The 19,333-nt window shown below is 39.6% G+C and overlaps 4 protein-coding genes across 5 annotated transcripts; all 4 read right to left on the reverse strand.

Annotated features, from left to right (window-relative positions):
• Positions 1-29: 29 nt before the first annotated feature.
• Positions 30-5,349, reverse strand: LOC149651633 (uncharacterized). The gene is made up of 6 exons (XM_089848626.1): positions 5,045-5,349; positions 4,152-4,279; positions 3,868-3,893; positions 3,698-3,772; positions 3,532-3,597; positions 30-184 (listed from the first exon to the last, which is right to left on the reverse strand). Exons 1-6 carry the CDS (start codon positions 5,269-5,271, stop codon positions 80-82), a joined length of 627 nt encoding a protein of 208 aa, XP_089704752.1. The 5' UTR covers positions 5,272-5,349; the 3' UTR covers positions 30-79.
• Positions 5,350-5,745: 396 nt separating this feature from the next.
• On the reverse strand, positions 5,746-7,163 carry LOC149651634 (tubulin polyglutamylase complex subunit 2). 2 transcript variants are annotated; one of them, XM_089848630.1, is made up of 5 exons: positions 6,945-7,163; positions 6,787-6,874; positions 6,570-6,713; positions 6,174-6,478; positions 5,746-6,105 (listed from the first exon to the last, which is right to left on the reverse strand). In XM_089848630.1, the coding sequence occupies exons 1-5, from the start codon at positions 7,071-7,073 to the stop codon at positions 5,986-5,988; spliced, it is 786 nt and encodes a 261-aa protein (XP_089704756.1). In that variant the 5' UTR covers positions 7,074-7,163; the 3' UTR covers positions 5,746-5,985. The 2 variants fall into 2 exon arrangements, with proteins under 2 accessions (XP_089704756.1, XP_089704755.1); XM_089848629.1 differs by having other exon boundaries at positions 6,570-6,734.
• Positions 7,164-7,281: 118 nt separating this feature from the next.
• LOC149651635 (sodium-coupled monocarboxylate transporter 1-like) lies at positions 7,282-17,909 on the reverse strand. The gene is made up of 14 exons (XM_089846961.1): positions 17,568-17,909; positions 16,533-16,598; positions 16,326-16,445; positions 16,182-16,247; positions 16,032-16,120; positions 15,824-15,964; positions 15,630-15,759; positions 15,333-15,540; positions 15,114-15,268; positions 14,707-14,960; positions 7,893-7,990; positions 7,681-7,762; positions 7,526-7,615; positions 7,282-7,418 (listed from the first exon to the last, which is right to left on the reverse strand). The coding sequence occupies exons 1-14, from the start codon at positions 17,907-17,909 to the stop codon at positions 7,340-7,342; spliced, it is 1,920 nt and encodes a 639-aa protein (XP_089703087.1). The 3' UTR covers positions 7,282-7,339.
• LOC149651636 (uncharacterized) lies at positions 8,185-14,611 on the reverse strand. Its single transcript, XM_089848628.1, has 2 exons — positions 8,642-14,611; positions 8,185-8,605 (listed from the first exon to the last, which is right to left on the reverse strand). The coding sequence occupies exon 1, from the start codon at positions 14,082-14,084 to the stop codon at positions 8,718-8,720; it is 5,367 nt and encodes a 1,788-aa protein (XP_089704754.1). The 5' UTR covers positions 14,085-14,611; the 3' UTR covers positions 8,185-8,605; positions 8,642-8,717.
• Positions 17,910-19,333: the final 1,424 nt, after the last annotated feature.

A 19,333-nucleotide genomic window follows, 5' to 3' on the forward strand; every position in this document is an offset into this window, starting at 1 on the left:
AACTTAAATAAAATGAAAACTAATAGCAATTAATTGCAAAAAACATTTATTGGTATCCAACAATAACTATAAATACATTTCAAACTCTTCTCATTTTTCTTGGTCTTTCTTTCGTCTTTGTTCTGGTTGTGTCAGTAATTGAAACAATATTAAGTCCACTCATCTGAAGGCCCTTGACAGATGCCTAATGGTCAAGACCCAAGAAAAGGTCAACATTAGGGTCAAGGGTCGCTATGCGCGAATATTTTGGTAGGGTCTGACTTGAGGAATAGATGACTAGTGCATCATACAAGGAAGACCACAAGACTACTTGGAAAACAATGGTACCCAGTAACATAATGGTTGTTAACCAGAACCTTGAAGACATCTTTAACCACTGCCTTAAAACCTCTGGTAGCATTGGGATTGACACCATAAAGGAATAGTATTGCTGCCCTGGTTGTATTGGGGTTCATGGTACATTGGTTTAATTATGGTTAGGGTTGGTTAACTAATGTTCCAGGTTGTAGGGTTGGGTAGTTGTCTTGGCTATGTTAGGGTCTTAAAGGTTGGGAGTCCAGTTACCTTGACTATGTCAGGGTTCAACCGGTTGGGCCCTATCGGTTAACCTAACTAGATTAAGTAAGGTCCAATAAGTTGGAAGTCTCTGATAACCTGACCAGGGTTCAATAGGTTGGGCATTTGGCCACCCTGGATAGACTGTACTTCAAGGGCCTATGATGGTGTTTGGTTCTTTGGATGTTCCTGATTTGATTAGGCTCAACTACATGGATTGGACAAATGGTTTTCCTGGTTAGACCCTAATGGGTGGGCCTATGATGGTGTTTGGTTCTTTGGATGTTCCTGATTTGATTAGGCTCAACTACGTGGATTGGACAAATGGTTTTCCTGGTTAGACCCTAATGGGTTGTGAGGCTTTTCCCCAATGTTCCTAGCAAGATTAAGGTCAAGACCTAATCAATGGATTGGTCAAGGGCAAAATGTTGCTAGTTGGACTGGTGGTGCTCTATGGTCAGATTAGGGTTATTGGGTACTACCAGAACCAGCGGTCTTATGAGAGTAACCATTGGTTGAGTGTCTATTATTTGCAATGTACCTAGTCAGATTAGGTCCCAGATCCAATGGATTGGTGAAGGTATTTGGTTCCTAGTTAGAACCCTAACAGGATCATGCCAATTGTTCCCGGTTTAAATTCTGAGTTTACATTGGGTTGAAGGACACAAAAATGTGGTATAGGCATATGTTCCAGGTCAGAGGAATTGTACCCACGAGAAAAGGTCATCAAGGTCATACAAGGACACCCTTAATTAAATACCAATAACCAACAATACTGACATTTCAGACTGAAGGTCAAATGGGGGTCAATGACTCAATGGCAAAAAGAATGGTCATGACCACATCCACATGTAGTACAAGCAAAACAGTGGTAATTAACATGTGCTGAAAAATCAGGACAATGGTTCTATTCTAGTCTTCAACACCCAAAATGACCTATGGTCAATTAAGTCAGAATTGGGGGTGGGGAAATACTAACAAAACGTTTGGCGGTAGGAGACCTAAATTTGGCCTATTACTATGACACATATAAAGTTCAAGGTCATGGTCACAAAGCTCCGTGATCCAGTGGATTCAACTTATTAGGAAGAATTTTCAACGCAACATGGAATGGCCAACTGTGTTCCAACCGACCTAACATTTTTTGGGGCACTTTTGGGGTCATTTCTAAATCAACAATTAAAGACATCTTAAAACCTGTTTTCAAGGAAAACTATGATGGATCCTAAGAGGTTGTGAAGGGCTAAAACCGTCAAATTACCAAAGAATACATGTAGCCAATTTTTTTTGGCCTATTGCATACAACTTTGGCCTATTTTTGCTTAAACGACTCATTTATGGTGCAAAAATTATACACAAGTTTAAATTTAACTTTTTGAGGGTTCAATCCGAATAGACTGCCAAACATTTTAAAACCAAATCTAGGTCACAAATTATTGCGCCTGACCTACTTATTATTTAGGGAACCCTAATGGATATTTTACACTACATTTATACATTTACAAATTGCTATTTATGAGGGTGTTTATTTGACCTATTTTACACCTACACCTGGAACATTTTATACAGGCGATTTGGGTCATTTTAACCTTCTGTTACTTGGGTCCATTGTCTTGTAGGTTGTAAACAATATTTGCAACCAACAAAAAAACACAATGCAACATGCAAACACACAAGAAAACCCTAATTACTTTGTCCATTAATGTTTTTCTTAGACTTTAATTTATGTGCAACATTTTTTTTATTGGTATCTTTGTTGAAGATAAAATAGCAATGTAAATTTTTAGACCAATTAATGGACAAAGTTTTAACACATTTCCATACTTTACACTAATCTAATCCTTTTTCTTGCAACACCAAAGCTATTTAGTTTATATTTTAGAAGATTTTTTTAACCTTGAACACTCAGATCAGAGGTGAGCTTAAATATGAACTGATATGGTTTCAGAGTTGCCTAGCACTAGGCAGTGTCATACTTATTGTTTTCACACTAGTTATGACGCTATTTAAATATCAGTAACCTTTAAAACCAGTTATTTATTACTCATAGTTCTCACTTTTAGAAGATTTTTAACCTTCAACATTCAAAGGCGAGTTTAAAAGTGAACTGATAAGGTTTGCAAGTTGCCTAGCACTTATCAGTGTCATACTAATGGTTTTCATACTACTTATGACACTATTTAAATATCAGTAACTTTTAAAACCAATTATTATACAGTTCTCACTTAAGGGACTTTTTCTTTGGTTTCAGTTGCAATTCCTTCAGTGTTACCAGACTACTTATAAGTCAAGAGACTTCAGAAACAGCAAAGCAGTTCGTAAGTACAATAGAGTGCTGTCAGAAGCGACGGTGTGACGTCACCAATGTTGTTTTCCCATAAAGAAAAAACGGTAACTGTCATGGCCGCCCTTTGCTAAAGGCAGACTCGTGACGTTTAACCTTGGATCTGACGTCACAACTGACAGCACTCTATAGGGAGCTAACAACTGGCTAGGGGGAAGAGATAGTCTGACGTCACGCAGCCCCTCTCTGGTTGGCATTTTTGCGCGTAGAATACTGTTTCCAACCGTTAGGGGGGATGAAACTCCAGTAAGAGATAGAAGGGTGTGACGTTTCAGGGTCAGAACTGTTAGCACCCTATACAGTCTTGACTCAAAGAGTGTCTGACAACACTGCCCATAGTTTTTATTCAAGGACTGGTGTATTTAATTTGTTTTTACAACCCCTAATTAGTAATTAAGTCCAAATTGAGATGAAGAATTTCTTTAGACACCCCCCCCCATTTTTAAACTTAATTAAAAATTATCCTAAGTATGTTTAAATTGGAATTATTTCAATGTGTGTTTGTGTATTTTATTTTCAGTATTTTTTGTTTAAGTATTTATATCTAAGTCTAGTTGTTTATTACTTTAAACCATGGAAATGTGTTAATTAATTTTAACTAAGTTTTATTAGTTTTATTCTTTTTGTCTTACCGCTCTGCCAGGTCCAAGGCCTTTAATGACAATCCTTAATTGTTTAACACCTTTTTCTCTAGCTTGCTATAAAATAAATAAAAACAAAATATAATTAGCATCATAATAAATAAATAAATAAATAAACATCGTTAATATAAATATAAACAAGTTCAAAGATGCTTACCGATCCCAAAGTGATTGTGGTAGCTTGAGCAGCTACATTGGTGCCTTTCTTAGCATTTTTGTAACCTTCCATGCCCTTTAAAAAACCAATTAAAAACTAATTAAAATACATTCTAAAAACTCAAGATTTGTTCCAATTAATATTAAGATTAAATGTAATTAAATACTTACACATGATCTGTATTCAATCGCCTGACCTAAAAAAAGGATTTAAAACTGTTAAATTAAATTAACTTCTCAATAAATAAATACAAAATTAATTAGGCTTAACACTAATAACTGATGAAACAATCTTGGAGTTACTAATTATTAATTAAACTAGGCTTTTTGATAAATAATTTAAAACAAAAGTACTATACTAAAATATTTTAATTAAAATATAAAAAATGCCTGTGGTAACTATTAAAAACCTGAGCTGTGTTGAATTTAAAGGTCAAATCCTAAATTATGCTAACCTTTAGTATCGGAGATTGTCATGATAGTGTTATTTTTTGTAACTCTTATGAAACATACAGGTATGTCAGCGAAGCGAGTGTTGTTTATAATCATGTCAGGGGTGTTCTCATCAGGAAACTTCACTTTCCTGTTTCAGAAAAGGTTTTTTTTTCCATTTAAAACTAGCTAATGTTAATTTCCATGAGAAAAACGTAACTAACAATGGGTCAAATGAGTTAAATCTAACTAATTTATATTTTTACATTAGGACATTTTATGTTAAAGTACTCTAGTTAACATACAGTATGAAATATAAGGGTTTCCTATGCGTAAATTAACTTTACAGTTTGCTTTAAAAATCATTAATTATAAATAACACAATCATAAGCACTCCTACAATATGTTTTGTTACATACTAAATGTAAAAAGGAGACCTCCCTTGCGCGCAATTCTCGCCAGTTTTGGTTAAAAATCAATAAAAATTCCTTATGTAGGCACTTTAATTGGGATTAAATCCAAGCATGCATTCTTAAAAATTGTCTTAAGATTATTAAAAACCATTCCTTACTACACAGGTTTCAACAAACCTAATTCGCGATTAATGGGGCTAAAAATACGGTAGTATATATTTCGGTAACTCGATCTAGGCTGTTACTAAGCGCAACCCCATGCTCTAGCTATCCTACGTAGCAAGGAAGGCGTCCATATTGGCTTCCCCAACTCGAGAATCGACGACCGCGGCTGTAAAGACCCGAAACAACAACTTTGGCGGCCATCTTTAACATTTTTCGGGACTTAGAAATTTTCGGCCAATTTAACCCCTTTTAACCTATGCCGAGACTAAAATTAAGCTATCTAAAACGCGAATTGGACGTTTTTCTACCGATTCTAATAGTTTATAAAAGATTCTTACTCTATTTTCATGATATCTATCTCTTTTTCCAAAGTCTGTACGATGCCATCGTCAGTGCTGGATGGAATTCTACGCATACTTTTGAATCGAGTGTCTTCGAATTTCATTAAAACCTGACTACAGCCATAATTTCGCGTCGTTACGGCTTGATTAACGTTAATTAAAGGGTTTAACCTACATACTCCTAATAAATTAGAAAACTTCGTAATTAAATTGCGACCTAACATCGCGGAGACGTTCGTCGACACGTCCACCACCAGCAGAAATTTGTCGAGAAATGGCGGACGTTTGGTTACGTTTCGATAATGTAGTTGGATAAACTCTATGCTACAGAAGGAAAATGAAAAAGAAACAGAAATATCCATGGGATTCCTAATATTCCGGCTTCCACCTCCTGCTCAATGTAGTAGTTTTACTACTACAATAGCTGATTCAATTCATACTATAATAAAAAGTTCGTTCGGTGCAAAATATTGAGTTAACCAGTTCGTTATTTTTACAGTCTAATGAAATGCACTGAACGGATTAAGACGCATGCGTAAAGCAAGGGAGATCTGGCGGGAAATCGTTTGGCGGTATTTTCGAAGCGATGTCAAGGATGTCTCAAACTTAAAACAGCTATTATTTATAATTTAAGCCTAAGCGCGAACTTTTTTTGCATATAATTAGTAAAAAAATAGTAAGCGAGTAACTTACGAAGGTTTTTAGTTCCATTATATGTTTTATTAGTTTACAAACTTGAACTTTAACAAATAATGCTAAACAAAGTAGTAACGTCATTTTAAGCCTAGGCTTCAGTATAAGTTGGATGAAAACTTCAAGAAAACGTTATTCAAAGTTTAATCTCAAGAAGGCCAATTTGTCGTATGTTTTTTACATCTTATAAACTATGTTATGCAGGTACGTTCTCTTCAAATATTTCCCTTGCCCCTGGAAGTTAGCTAACGTGTCTTTAACATCGACAAAAAATCGTTTGTAGTTGGACGATGGCTATTTGTTGAATTTTCTTGGCCATTTTCGTCCAAACTTAGCCGAGAAGCGGCGCAAATTTTGAGGAGTTGCTGTTTAATAATTATTTTATATACTACGTAAATATATTTAAGAAATGAAACCATTTTCAAAGGGTTACCTTAGTTTTTAAAAGTGGACCCCAAGGGGTTAAGGCACATTGCCAATGTGTTATTCCAAGATGTAAAACCGCTAATCTTAAATAAGATGAAAAATCGGGCGCCATGTAATACCATTCTAACGCCCTATCTTGAAACCATACGCTAGCGGTATTACTGCTTTGACATTTTTCCGCGCTTCCCGCGCCGGAAGTAGAAGGTGGAAATACAATACAAACTTTGCCATTTCCTTGACAAGGATCCAATAAAAAGGCACGACAACGTTCACTGAAACGTGGTTTTCTGGGTTTTTGATTTTCAGTTGTTTCTACAATTATAATATTGATAAAATAGGCGAAAATAGGCTTAAAATTACGTGGCGTTACTCGGGGGATTATTGAATATTTTCAAGTTATCACCTGGTGCGTTTTCATCCTCAGAGTCGTCGGTTTCAATATCTAAAACAGTGGGCAACTGAGAATGTAGACCTTGACGCTTTGGCGTTACCCTAATTAATTTTTTTAACGAATTTATTTCAATGGCACCGGTTAATGAAGCTTCTCCTGCATAATTTTCATACATGTCTAATCAATTTTAGACTAAAAACTATAGAATAAAAACAATTAATCTAAACACCTGCGACTTTCATGGTCCATTGTATATGTATTCCATCGGTGGCCGCGTAAAACATTTTCATATCGAGTGGTAGTAAACATCCATTACGCTAACGTAAATAAATACACCGCCCTTAAGCCTAACTTTAAAATTTGAACTAATCCCAAATAAAAACGAACCTGTTCCCAAGATGCTAATGAAACTTTATCAGCCGGTTCTTTTTCCACTACGGTGACGGAATGAACGAAATCAAGCTTTTCTAAATGTCTTACCATTCCTAGAGTTATATTATCTATAAAAGCGTCCATGATTTTTAGGCTTAGCGTCTCTCGAGGAGACTGTAGGAGTAAATCGATACTGCTATGACGTTTCTATGGCAACGAGGTGTTTATTTCATCTTTTTTTTTTCCCCGCGATAAAAATTTCCCTCTCGCTAATTGGTTATTTAAAAACAGAAAACGTACATGCGTTTTATATGATATTAGGCCTAAAATCATAATTTAAAAATTATCTATTAAAATAAATGCTAATAATAATATAACAGTAATAAAATTCAATAATAAAGTTCAAGGTTCTAAAGCACGGTTTGATACGGTGGATTTGATATTCGGCGCTGAAAACCTTGTATCGTTTGTTCCGAAAAACAGGCTGAACTGAAACCATAAAAATTTCGTAGAAGTTAAATTTAATTTAAGCCTAATTTTATAAATTAAATTCCTTCTTGTTAATCAACTTTTTTTTTTTTGTTAAATCAACTTACATGTCTGGTAACGTGTTTACATTCAGTGGTACAAGTCCCCGCGTTAAATGGGCTTTGGTTAAAACCACATTTTTGCATTCAGGAAAAGAACTAGGATCAAAAAAAAAATATTGAAATTTAATTTTTGGATTAACTTTAATTGAGATTAAACTTACCCAATATTCGGGTTTTCGTCTGAAATTATGTTATCCTTCAATAAAGGGCTTATAAGTCGTTCGTCTATTGTCTTATCGGTTTCTACACAAATTAAATCAAATAATGAAAAATCCATAACTACGGAGTCTAATAAATGTAAAGCTTGTTGGCGGATGGGTTTAAGTGTTTTACTTCAAGATTATGGATTTCTAAAGTTAAAGGGCGTATTTACCTAAGAAATAGCCCCAAACCCAGCCAATAATGCAGGTTATTGCGAATCCTAAGGGTCCATACCACAGCGGTGACATTTTATATAGAGAAAAGGCGTGTCTGTAATCGAAAGTAATTGTTGTTAAACGAACAAGATCCGATGGACAAATAAAGTACTTTATAAATAATTTTATATTGCCACGAGGGCTAGATGTTGATATCCCTGGGAGGGGGGTTTAGGCGACCCATATTATTACCACACAGTCTGGAGATTGTAATGTTAACGTTGTTTTCGGGTTGAATAATGAGGCTCATTGAAGTTAATTAAATAGTTTAATGGTTTAAGTAAAATAGAATAATAGTCGTTACATTGTATCGTCGCCGTTTCCTACCTCTCGTACCAACGTCTCGGGAAAAAGTGTGTGTTACCCCTCTCTCGGTAAAGCTCGCCTAACCTCTATATCGTATATCGATCTCCTGTTACCTAGGGTACTCGCGCCATCTAGGGGAAAATATGGAGGTGGCTATGGGCGGGAAAATATGGATATGGGCGCCGTTAACATTCGGCTATCCTGAAAAATTAGGCTCCTGACTAACGTAGCGGGAACGTTGTTACGAGAAATCGGTAGTAATATCCATAAACAAAAGAAAACATATAACATAAACGCGGATAATACTGAAACATGGGTTTTAGGAACCTTTAAAATTTGTACTAACAAACGTGGTTTTAGGAACCTTAAAAATTGTACGAACAAACGTGGTTTTAGTAACCTTAAAAATTGTACTAACAAACGTGGTTTTAGGAACCTTAAAAAAATTTGTACTTTAGAGCGTTTTGCAAATCATTTTACGATAGTTCATAGTCCTTTAAGTGGGCAGGCATCTGTCGACGTCGGGAACTGGTACGGTTCTGGGGTTCGGTGATATCGTCTGCTTCCGTGGAATCCGTGGCTGAGGAGGAGGGTTCCATTGGCTTCGGGAGATTATGTTTTGGCGGGTCGTCGCTAACATCTTCCTCTGGGGCCGTGGCATCGTCTCTGTCAGACTCGTCGCTTCCAGCTGCCATCGCGTTACCGTTCGGAATATCGTCGGTTTCGTCTTCATCAGAGGACGAAGCTAAATCGTCATGCCCGTCAAAGATAATCCATCGTTTAAGTTTATCTGCTGGTGCGGTGTTACGGTAGAACCGCTGGCTACGTTGGATCTCCGGGAGGTCCTCGATAACGAACCTATCGTAAGGGAGTTTCTGTGCGATGACGTAGGGTCCCTTATATTTCGCGTTAGTTTTGTGTGGTTGTCCCGTTGCTGCCGGATCTCTTTCAACCACTACCATGTCGCCTACTTCATACGTGGGAGCCTTGGCTCTTTTAGCATTGTACCGTTGGCGTTGTCGTGCTTGGTCCACCTTGATGTGATCTAGGGCTTGTTCCCTCTTCCGTTGGAGCGTTTCATCAACTGGCTGATCTAGTGCGTCGATCAGTGCGTGTCCCCTTGGGTGTCGTGACGGGAAGTTGAAGAGGACGGAGAATGGGGTACATTTCGTAGCTCTATGCATCGTATTGTTGACGCCCCACTGGATTTGCGTGAGATGGGCGTCCCAATCCTTCTCGTCAGCACGAGTGCATGAACTCGCTATGGCTGGCGTTATGGTCCTGTTATATCGTTCGACTTGGCCATTCCCCCGGGGAGTGGCTGTTGCGTTTTTGACGTGGACGATATTGGTCTCTTTGCAGAAGGTCTCGAATATTCTGCTCGTGTAACAGGTGCCTTGGTCTGTTATTATTCGTCTGGGAGCACCAAAAATTCCGATGACGTCGTCCAAAACCTTTCGTGTTGGTCCGGCGCCCGTATTTCGTACCGGACGCAGGATGGTGAATTTCGTAAAAGCGTCGACGATGACGATGAGATACGCGTTCCCTTTTGTGCTGGTTACAAATGGGCCTAAATGGTCAACATGTAATGTGTCCATGGGCTTCCCTATTTTGTCGATTGGGTGTAGAAGGCCTGGTTTCTTGCCTCCTGGAGTCTTGTGGTAAAGGCACTCCAGACAGGACGTGATATACCGTCGGACGTATCGTTTCATTCGTGGAAACCAAAATCTTTCTTGTAGTTTCGCATACGTCTTGTCAAGGCCAAAGTGACCGATGTCGTCGTGATTTCGTTTCACTATTTGCCAACGGGCCTTGTCTGGTACCACCCAGCGCAATGTTGCAGTATCGTCGTGGTATGCGAGTCGGTAGAGTCGCCCGTCCTTCATCGTGAAGTCCTTTTGGGTCTGAATTTCGTTTTTCGTTAGGTTAGTTTTCTTCGTGACCTGACGAATAATTTCCTGTATTTTCGGATCTTGTTTCTGGGCTGTTACTAACCAGTCTTCAACCGTGAGTGACATGTGGCAAATTTGAAGTCCGCTGACTATATCGACTTCTTCGGGTTCGCCAAATGGGGCGCGGCTAAGTGCGTCGACGTGCATCATGGACGTACCAGGGCGGTGAATGATATCGTAATGAAAGTCTTCAAGTTTCAAACACCATCGTCCTATTCGTGGGACGATATTTTTCTTGGCAAACGTGTTCCTGACAGCGTTGCAATCGGTTATTATCGTGAAGTGTCTTCCCAACAAGTACACTCGAAACTTCTCTATCGCCCAACAGATTGCGAGGGTCTCCAGCTCGTAGGAGTGATATCTGGCTTCGTCTGGGGTAGTCCCGCGGCTTGCATAATAGACAGGGTGCGTTCTTCCGTCTTGCCCCTTCTGCATTAGGACTGCTCCCAGTCCCAATTGGCTCGCGTCAGTATGCAGTTCCGTTTCCGCCTTGGGGTCGTAAAGTGCCAAAATTGGTCTTTCAATCAGTCGTGATTTTAACGTGTCGAATGCTCCTTTCTGTTCCGTATCCCAGACCCACGTGGCGTCCTTCCTTAATAATTGATTCAAGGGTCCGGCGATTCGAGCGAAGTTTTTGATAAACTTCCGAAAATATCCAGCTAATCCCAGAAACCGTCGTACTTCGTGGACGTTTCTTGGCGTTGGGAACTTCTGAACGCATACGATTTTGGTCAGTCCGGGTTTCACCCCATCGCAGCTGACTTCCGAACCAAGATAATCGATCTTGTCCATTAAAAAGTGGCATTTCTTTCGATTGAGCGTCAGTTTTGCTTTTCGGAGTACGTCGAATACTTGGCGCAAATGACTAAGGCTTTCTGGCACCGTGCTCGCTGGTACCAGGACGTCATCCATATAGGCCATCGCTATCGTGTATCGTAGTTGTCCCAAAATCGTATTGATCATCCGCTGAAATACTGCGGGACCGTTAGTGAGGCCGAATGGCATTACCTCGAATTGGTAGTGGCCATCTGGTGTCACAAATGCAGTTTTCTCCTTTGATGAAGGGTCTAGAGGGATCTGGTAGTATCCTGACGCTAAGTCTAAACTTGAGAAGAATTTGTTTCCTTGCAAGCGCTCCATTTGATCTTCTATTCGTGGAAGCGGGTAAGCGTCGCGCTTGGTGATTCGGTTCAGAGCCCGGTAATCTATACATAGACGTTCGTCCCCATTTTTCTTTTTAACGATTAAAATTGGGCTAGCGTAAGGGGACTCTGATTCCGTGATGATTCCCATCTGAATGAGTTCCTTCATTTGCTCGGCTACCTTTTCTCTTTCCGAATGGGAGAGGCGATATGGGCGAAAAGTGACTGGCTTCGTGTTCTCCAGCTCGATTTTCATCGTTGCCCGATCCGTTCGTCCTAAATTAGCCATCCCGTCAGAGAAAATGTCTCGGTATTCGTTGATGAGTTCGATTAGTAGTTTCTTCTCTTCGTTCGTAACGCTGGGTCCAATGGTTAGTTCTTGTTCTACGATTGGCGTTAATGTTCGTTTTTCCGTCCGCATGACTCTCAGGGGCGAGTTTCCTTCCTCTGCCATGCAAATCTCGGCCTGGACAATCTTCTGTCCTCGTTCAAAGGTTAATTCCTTATCCGACAGATTCATTATAGGTATCGCTGATTGTCCTAGGGCGTTTATTCGGGTGATGCTTCTGGGGATGAAATGTTCGTAACCGGGCGTTTCGCGCCTGTGCATTTCAACGAAAAGGTCGGCTTCCGGTTCTTTCCGCTCTCCGACGTGGACGTCAATAAACCCTACGTATTTTGGAGGTATGACTGTTGCCTCTTTGGCCCAAAGCTTCAAACGCGGTTTTGGGAGGTCTGGTATTTGCAGTTGCCTTAGGCAGTCATCTTCTTCCTCGACTGGTTTATTTTCTTCAAAGATGCGAACCGTGTTCTGGCGACGGACGATTACGATGTGTGACTGTTCCGAGAAGGGTTGCCCGACCAAAAGGGGAATTTGCTGAGCTTCGTCAGGGACTACGTGGACTTCTACTTCAGCCGTTGCTTGATCAAGTTCTAGGGTTGCCGTGAAAACGCCAAGAATCTTCGTGACTCCTGAGCCGTAACCTTCAATCACCGCTCCACCTTCCGGCGGGTTGTGATCTATGCCAAGTCTGTGGGCATCGCTGGCTCTTAGGGCAACGCATTTGCTGCCAAGATCTAAATATGATCTTACTTCGTGTCCGTTAAGGATAGCATCTTGGAAGTACTTTTCGTTAGCATCATCGTTAGTCTTATAGTCTACGTGACCGATTGTTTTCGTCTCGGTTCTGCGACAGTCCGTTGATTCGTGGCCAGTTTTGTTGCATTTCTCGCAACGTTGTTTACGCTGGGGCTTCGGACATTCTCTGGAGACATGTCCATATTCTCTACAATTGAAGCATAGAAGCTCGCCTTTGTCGTTTCGGTCTGGCTTCCTCCTGAATTTCATTCGTTCGAGTTCCTTCTCGTTTGCGTAGCCGTGCGTTGGCTTCGGGTTCAGGCTCGATTGTTGGAAGTTACGGGGTCTGAAATCCCTTTTATCCTTGTCAAATCGTTCAGACTTACTTCTGTCCTTATTTTCTTGAGCAAGGGTTAACCTTTCTTCCATCGTCTTAATGCATTTCAGCAGTTCTTGTGGCGTGTTGTAATCTCGATTGCTGAGGGATGTGATCAGACGGTCGTCGTTAAGGCCCGTGATGATATAATCTATCATATCGTCTTCTTGTAGCCCGCTTAGTCTAGCCTTGGCTACTTTATCGTGGTAGTAGGCTTCGATGGTTTCGTTGGGCTGTTTCATTCTTCTCTCCATTTCGCGGTGAAGAGACTGATTGCCTTTCACGACGGGAAACCATTCCCTTAGCAAGTCCTTCCATTCGTCCCAGGTATGGTTTACTGTGGCCAAGCCTTCATACCATACCTTGGCCGTCCCTTGCAATTTCGGTATTGCGTGGTTTATCTTCATCGTTTCATTCCAGTTGTACGCGTCACCCGTGTCGTCGACTTTATTGATCCAGGAATCGACGGTTTGATGCGGAGATTTGACTGGATCGAAGTCGGGGATTAATTTGCTCCCATCGTTGTAATGGTGGTGTTGTACTGGATTTGCCGCAGCCACGTTTCGAGGATTATTGGCTTGAAGAGCTTCTAATTGTAACTGATGAGCGTTCATAAGTTGCGTTTGTTGTGCGAGGTGCGCTTCCGACATGGCAGAAATTGATCGTTGTACCGCCGCCTCAACTGCTCTCTGTACGGAATCTGAGAAGTCGTTTATGGAAATGAACCCCATAGGAGCAACCTGCTCACCCTCAGCTCGCGGCATGCTGTTATCTCGTGTCTCGTGAGGATGCAAAAACGTGGTTCCTCGCGATTCGTCTTCGTGTATTTTCGCCAAAGGTTCGTCTTGGCTGTTGATTTCGCTTGCGATGTCTTGATTATCGTGGAATGATCGCTGGTCGTCGTTTTCGTTGGAAAAGTCCCAAGTTACGTTTAGAAAATTTCGTTCGTTGAAATTATCTGGATGGTTTTCTGTTACGCTGTCGTAGGATGAGTCAGAGTCGTTATCGCAGACTTTGTTTCCCTTTTCCTCCGTATCGTTGGAATAATATAGATTCTCGTCGTTTTGCTGAATCGCGGCTTTATCTACGTCGTCCAGGGTGTTACCGATTTCGTTGGTCACTTCGTCTAAGGTATCGTCAGTCTGCAGATTAGCTTCCCGAAATCGTTGGGGCTTCTGTGACTTTCCTTTGTTAGTTTCCCGGCTTATTGGTAATTCTGGATTTTCGCCTTTCAGTCGTCTACTTCGTCGTGTTGAATCTTCGTTATATTTGTTTCCTTTCACGGAGGTTATCATCGGCGTCGGCGTCGTTGTTGGTTCATAGGAAAACTTCCGTTGTTTTCTCAACCGATTGTCTATACATGGCTAGTATCGGCAACGCGTTCGTTAGGCTTAGCGGGCAAGCCTCGTGCGTGTTAGGGCCGTGCCGTTCTCGATCTCGCGTGGGGTACGGGTTAGGCTTAGCAAAAAAAAACCTCGCGCGGCATTAGGGCCATTAAAGTTCGTAGTTTTCGCGTATTTCATGGGTCTATCCCACTTCTGAATTGTTAACGTTGTTTTCGGGTTGAATAATGAGGCTCATTGAAGTTAATTAAATAGTTTAATGGTTTAAGTAAAATAGAATAATAGTCGTTACATTGTATCGTCGCCGTTTCCTACCTCTCGTACCAACGTCTCGGGAAAAAGTGTGTGTTACCCCTCTCTCGGTAAAGCTCGCCTAACCTCTATATCGTATATCGATCTCCTGTTACCTAGGGTACTCGCGCCATCTAGGGGAAAATATGGAGGTGGCTATGGGCGGGAAAATATGGATATGGGCGCCGTTAACAGTAATGACCGTTAAACGTCAGAGGAACGGCATGAACCCCCCCCCTCGTGTAACCTACCCATTGGCAAAGATGTAGTAATATGCACTTACGAAACACCAAAAGCCGTGACATTTTCCCAGTAGTTAGCCATGAGGATGGTATTGGGATACAAGTGCAACCTTAAACACTCGAATTCGTCATCATCCGTCACGTTATCGTGATCGTTGATCAAGGAATAATTGGAGGTCGCGTTGCAACCGGAAATAGACAATGGTAATGTCGCGTAAGAGATTTCGGTAATGAAGGCTCCGATTGTAATCCACAAAGTTATTACCAATCCTACCAGCATCGAAACGCTGGCGGCCTATTACAACATTTTGCATAATTACTAATCATTTCCCGTCAGTGTAGCAGATCTCAATTCAAAAGCTCGTGAATTGCGTAAATTTTGTAAAGACAGACAATAAAAGTGACGCTTCTATACTTTTTCATGGTGGAAGTCGGGACATGTACTTACCATATTGTTAATCTTCCTGGAAAACATTCCTTGGCACAGTACGGCCAATAATGGACCACCAGCGGCGCCAACCATCGCTTGAAACACGTCAGTCACGCCACCCAGAATGGGTACCACGAATGTTACTCCAATGCAGATTAAACCAAATAGTAGGGCTAAGGTTAGAAAAAATGGGTTATAATAGTGTCTCGGGCTAACTTAATTAGACACATTACTTACTGAAAAACTGACACTGGTACACTGCAATCTTCTCGGTCGTGCACCATTGAGGCGTAATTACCTTGACCAAATCAACTACGGCAACAGCGGCGAACGAATTAATGTACGAACTCAATGAACTTAAACTTCCACAGAAAATTCCACCAACTGCTAAGCCTTTTAAACCGGGGATTCCTCCAAGAGCTTTGGAAATGAAGAACACTAATAACTGGGCAATAAAAATAAACCGCAATTCATTATTATTATTATTATAATTACTATTCTAATCAAGGTTAGGGTTAATTAAAATAGGCTTACGTCATCGGGATGTTCGATTCTCTTGCTAAAAAGTGGGTCGCAATCTTCAAAATAGGCGAAAATAACCAAGGACGCTCCCGCAAGTAGAACGGCAAAGAGCATAGTTACAATAGCGGCCGTGATCAAGACCCTGAAACAAGTTGCATAAATTAATCTATTAGGAAAATCAATTACCAATTAACTTAATTAATTACTTTTTCACGGCTTCGAAACCTTCGACGCATAAAAGTCTTTGTACTCCGGCTTGACTTGCGCAAACGGTACTTATGGATAGTAGGAAGCCATTAATGATGATAGACCATACTGAATACCGAGTTTCATCATCTTCCGTCAATCTTTTTTGGTTTAAAATATGTTTGAAAACGTTTTCAAATGCACAAGAAATTGATTTTCAAAACTTACTGGAATGTTTGAAACCTAGATCCTCGTTTCGAAGCTTCTAAAACATTTTCTGTACCTCCTAAAATAATACTGCCTTGAAATATAACAACCTATCAAATAAAACCACAATAAAATTACACCTTTTTAATGGTTAGGTTACTGTTTACTTACCACAAAACATATCAACATGAAAATCAGTTGTAAAGCATCAGTGTAAATAATGGCACGCATTCCGCCCTATCGAAGATTAAAAATTAAAAATCACTTGATTGCTTTGTCTTTCATTAAGTAATTGAATCACGTGGTTTTACGTACCACAAAGCAATAAAATATGACCAGTCCACCAGCCACGATGACCGCTACCCAAAATGGTAGTCCGGACACGAGACCAAGCGCAGTTGCTGGGACGTATAACACGGCGGCCAAATACAACATCTATTGTTGAATAATAATGACAATGTGGTGTTTTTTTTTTTTTTTGAATAAATTTGATTTTATAATGTTGTTTTCGTTGAAACTTACGTAGCCAATTAGATATATCACGGTGAAAAATATCCTCAATCCGGGACTGAATCGCATACCAATATACTGAAATTTGAATTCGATTTATAAATAATTCATAAAAATGAAAATGAAAAACATATTTTCGTGTTGAAAAAGCAAAAAATTGTTAATTCACTTTGAGTTTCGCAATGGCATTAGGTATTTTGGTTAAAATTTGTCAATATTTTAAATAACTAGTAATCAAAGGGAGGGTGAAGTAGAAAATCAAGTGATGTTTTATCGATTCTTCTACTAATTACAAGACCAGTCTGCATAGTGAAACATTCAGGAAATATCTCCGAATGATTTTAAAATTCAAATTAGGTTCAGATTTTAAGGATAATTTAAAAGAAGGACTTCCGACCAATCGCGTAACGCCCTGCCTTCCATTTAACAAAATTCTCGTGGCACGTTCCGTGTTGAATGAAATTTATCACGAGATTTGATAAAATTTGGCGCGCAACGTGACAATCGTGGCGCGAGACATGGAGCGTGCCACGAGAATTTTGTTAACAAAAAGGCAGGGCGTTACGCGATTGGTCGGCAGTCCTTGTTTAAAATTATCCTTAAAATCTGAACCTAATTTGAATTTTAAAATCATTCGGAAGTATTTCCTGAATTTTTCACTTTGCAGACTGGTCTTATAATTAGTAGAAGAATCGATAAAAAATCACTTGATTTTCTTCTTCACCCTTCCTTTAAGTTGCCTATACCTAGTATGACGCACATGTATAATTTAACCGTAACATTTTACCAGAAGTGCAATTTAAACCCAACGTACTATTCTTAATTATTTCTACCTTTTTATCATGCACTATGATCATGTTTCCAGATCTAAACGCTCTCAGAGCGTTACTAACTGACATATGGACAGATTAAGCTACTTATCTAAATGAATGTTTGTATGTTTCTTTGTTTGTGCTTTGTGAAACGCCGACTGGGTTTCTTATAATAATAACAGGGCACATAACATAATTGACGTCAAATGATGACAAATCTGGAAAGAATTCTTACCTCATTTAGCGTAATAAAAGGGTATTGGAAGAAAACAGGCACTAGAAGATACAGGGCGAAGATACAGGACAATGAAGCGCTGACTTTGAGCAAAAAATACTGCAAACCGTATAGGTAAATCTCTCCAACACCACCGGACATGGCTACGGCCGACAAAGTCGTGGCCACCAAGGAAAATCCAACGGGAATGGGTGACATGACGCGTTGTCCCAAAATGTAATTGTCCAGGGTGTTATCCTTGGGTCCTTTACCACCGAGTAATAAACCACCACCGGCGCAAAGTATTTGCATACCAATAACGACGATATAGTCATAAACTGTCAATTTCGCGATTTTCGCCATGATAAATTTTTAAAAAAATAAAATATATTTTAAAATAATTCGGGTTTTTAACTATTCGGGTAAATTAACTATTAACGGTTAAAATTCGAGGAACACGAAATTGACGTCCGTCTTGGACGGAACAGAGTCAAAATAGTTATGATATAAATTTTGGTATCAAAAAGTCGAAGAGTATTTGATAAATTTGACTAATCACGACGATGGAAAATTTTTTTACCTTCTCAATAATAAAACAATACAAACAAATTTCTATTTCTCCTTGGTTCGAGTTGTAATTCGATTAAACGGCTTAATTACGAGGTTGTTTGGTAATGAAGGGCTTGAATTGCGTTTTATTTCTTCTATTTGAACGGAGAGTTAATATCGTTTCATGGATTAACCGTCATTCAGACCAAATATCCGATGATTTTTCTAACTCTAACCTTTATATATACTGAGTAGAGCTTTATATTATATATATTATATATATTTAATGCCGTTGGCTCCTCCCCCCCCCCTTACAAGTATAATGAATACAATATTGTTTTAATATGCCGTACGCGTAAATACCAACAAGATATCCATATCCGTTAGGAATTTGACTAAATTACCCATGAATCTATATGCTAATTTCCTATAGAGGTCTTCTTAAGCGATGACCTCCAATTTTTACAAATTAGGTGTCAATTGAAAGCTTTCGTATGCCGGATGACATTAGAGATATTGGTTTATTGACTAGAGGTCATAGGGGTCAGTATCCATTGTTTACCCGGACATTTATGCTATGAACGTTAAAGTTCAATAAAGAAAATGTATTGGATTCATTGGTAGAATCATCCAATCTTAGGACTAGAGTTTAGTAGGTTCTCAACCAGTAAAATCGATTCCTTTCAAGGGTGCGTGCGATCTACTACGGAGTATTTTATTTGTGGCAATTGAATTAATTCAATATTCATGGGTGTATTGAAAAATGCGAGACGATGATTATACTACGATTGAATGACTTTTTCCCCAGAAACCCGACTATAGATGACGGTTAGATCCAGTTTAATCTAGATTTTTTTCAGCCTAAGTTCAACGTGAACGTGAACGTCCGCTCATTGACGTCAGAAGTTACGAAGATTTTTATATCAATCTATATCTATATAAATCAAAGTCCTGACTGACTGACAGACTGACTGATAATCAACGCCCAGTCCAAACCGCTTGCCCTAGAAGGCTGAAATTTTGCAGGAACGTTACTCATAAGTAGTAGGCGCGTACTAAGAAAGATTTTTCCAATCCGCCGCCATCTTAAAAAATGGCACCCAGAAATGTAAAAAATCTTCTCTGTGCAACAAAGTCCGCGCGTTTCAACCGACTTCGCAAATATTTAGTACACTGGTTTCCTTTAACCTATAGATGGGCTGAATGGTCTTTCGGGTTCGATTTGTTGTCACCTTTTT

The sequence above is a fragment of the Phalangium opilio genome, unplaced genomic scaffold (genome assembly GCF_054372755.1).
Source record: "Phalangium opilio isolate 3A_F unplaced genomic scaffold, DU_Popi_V2 ptg000082l_1, whole genome shotgun sequence".
NCBI classification, from domain to species: Eukaryota; Metazoa; Arthropoda; class Arachnida; order Opiliones; family Phalangiidae; genus Phalangium; species Phalangium opilio.

Bases quoted from the DNA above. Each gene is read 5' to 3' on its own strand.
- LOC149651633 (XM_089848626.1), bottom strand. From the start codon at position 5,271: ATGTTAGGTCGCAATTTAATTACGAAGTTTTCTAATTTATTAGGAGTA. The intron at 4,280-5,044 runs GTAAGAATCTTT...TTTCTGAAACAG, and splicing joins ATAGATATCATGAAAATAGA to GAAAGTGAAGTTTCCTGATG. The intron at 185-3,531 runs GTAAGACAAAAA...CTTGACCATTAG, and splicing joins GCCTTGGACCTGGCAGAGCG to GCATCTGTCAAGGGCCTTCA.
- LOC149651634 (XM_089848629.1), bottom strand. From the start codon at position 7,073: ATGGACGCTTTTATAGATAATATAACTCTAGGAATGGTAAGACATTTA. The intron at 6,735-6,786 runs GTGTTTAGATTA...AAAATTGATTAG, and splicing joins ATGGACCATGAAAGTCGCAG to ACATGTATGAAAATTATGCA. The intron at 6,106-6,173 runs GTAACCCTTTGA...ATTATTAAACAG, and splicing joins GTCCACTTTTAAAAACTAAG to CAACTCCTCAAAATTTGCGC.
- LOC149651636 (XM_089848628.1), bottom strand. From the start codon at position 14,084: ATGATAACCTCCGTGAAAGGAAACAAATATAACGAAGATTCAACACGA.
- LOC149651635 (XM_089846961.1), bottom strand. From the start codon at position 17,909: ATGGCGAAAATCGCGAAATTGACAGTTTATGACTATATCGTCGTTATT. The intron at 16,248-16,325 runs GTACGTAAAACC...AATCTTCGATAG, and splicing joins TCATATTTTATTGCTTTGTG to GGCGGAATGCGTGCCATTAT. The intron at 7,991-14,706 runs GTAAGTGCATAT...TTTCGATTACAG, and splicing joins GTCACGGCTTTTGGTGTTTC to ACACGCCTTTTCTCTATATA.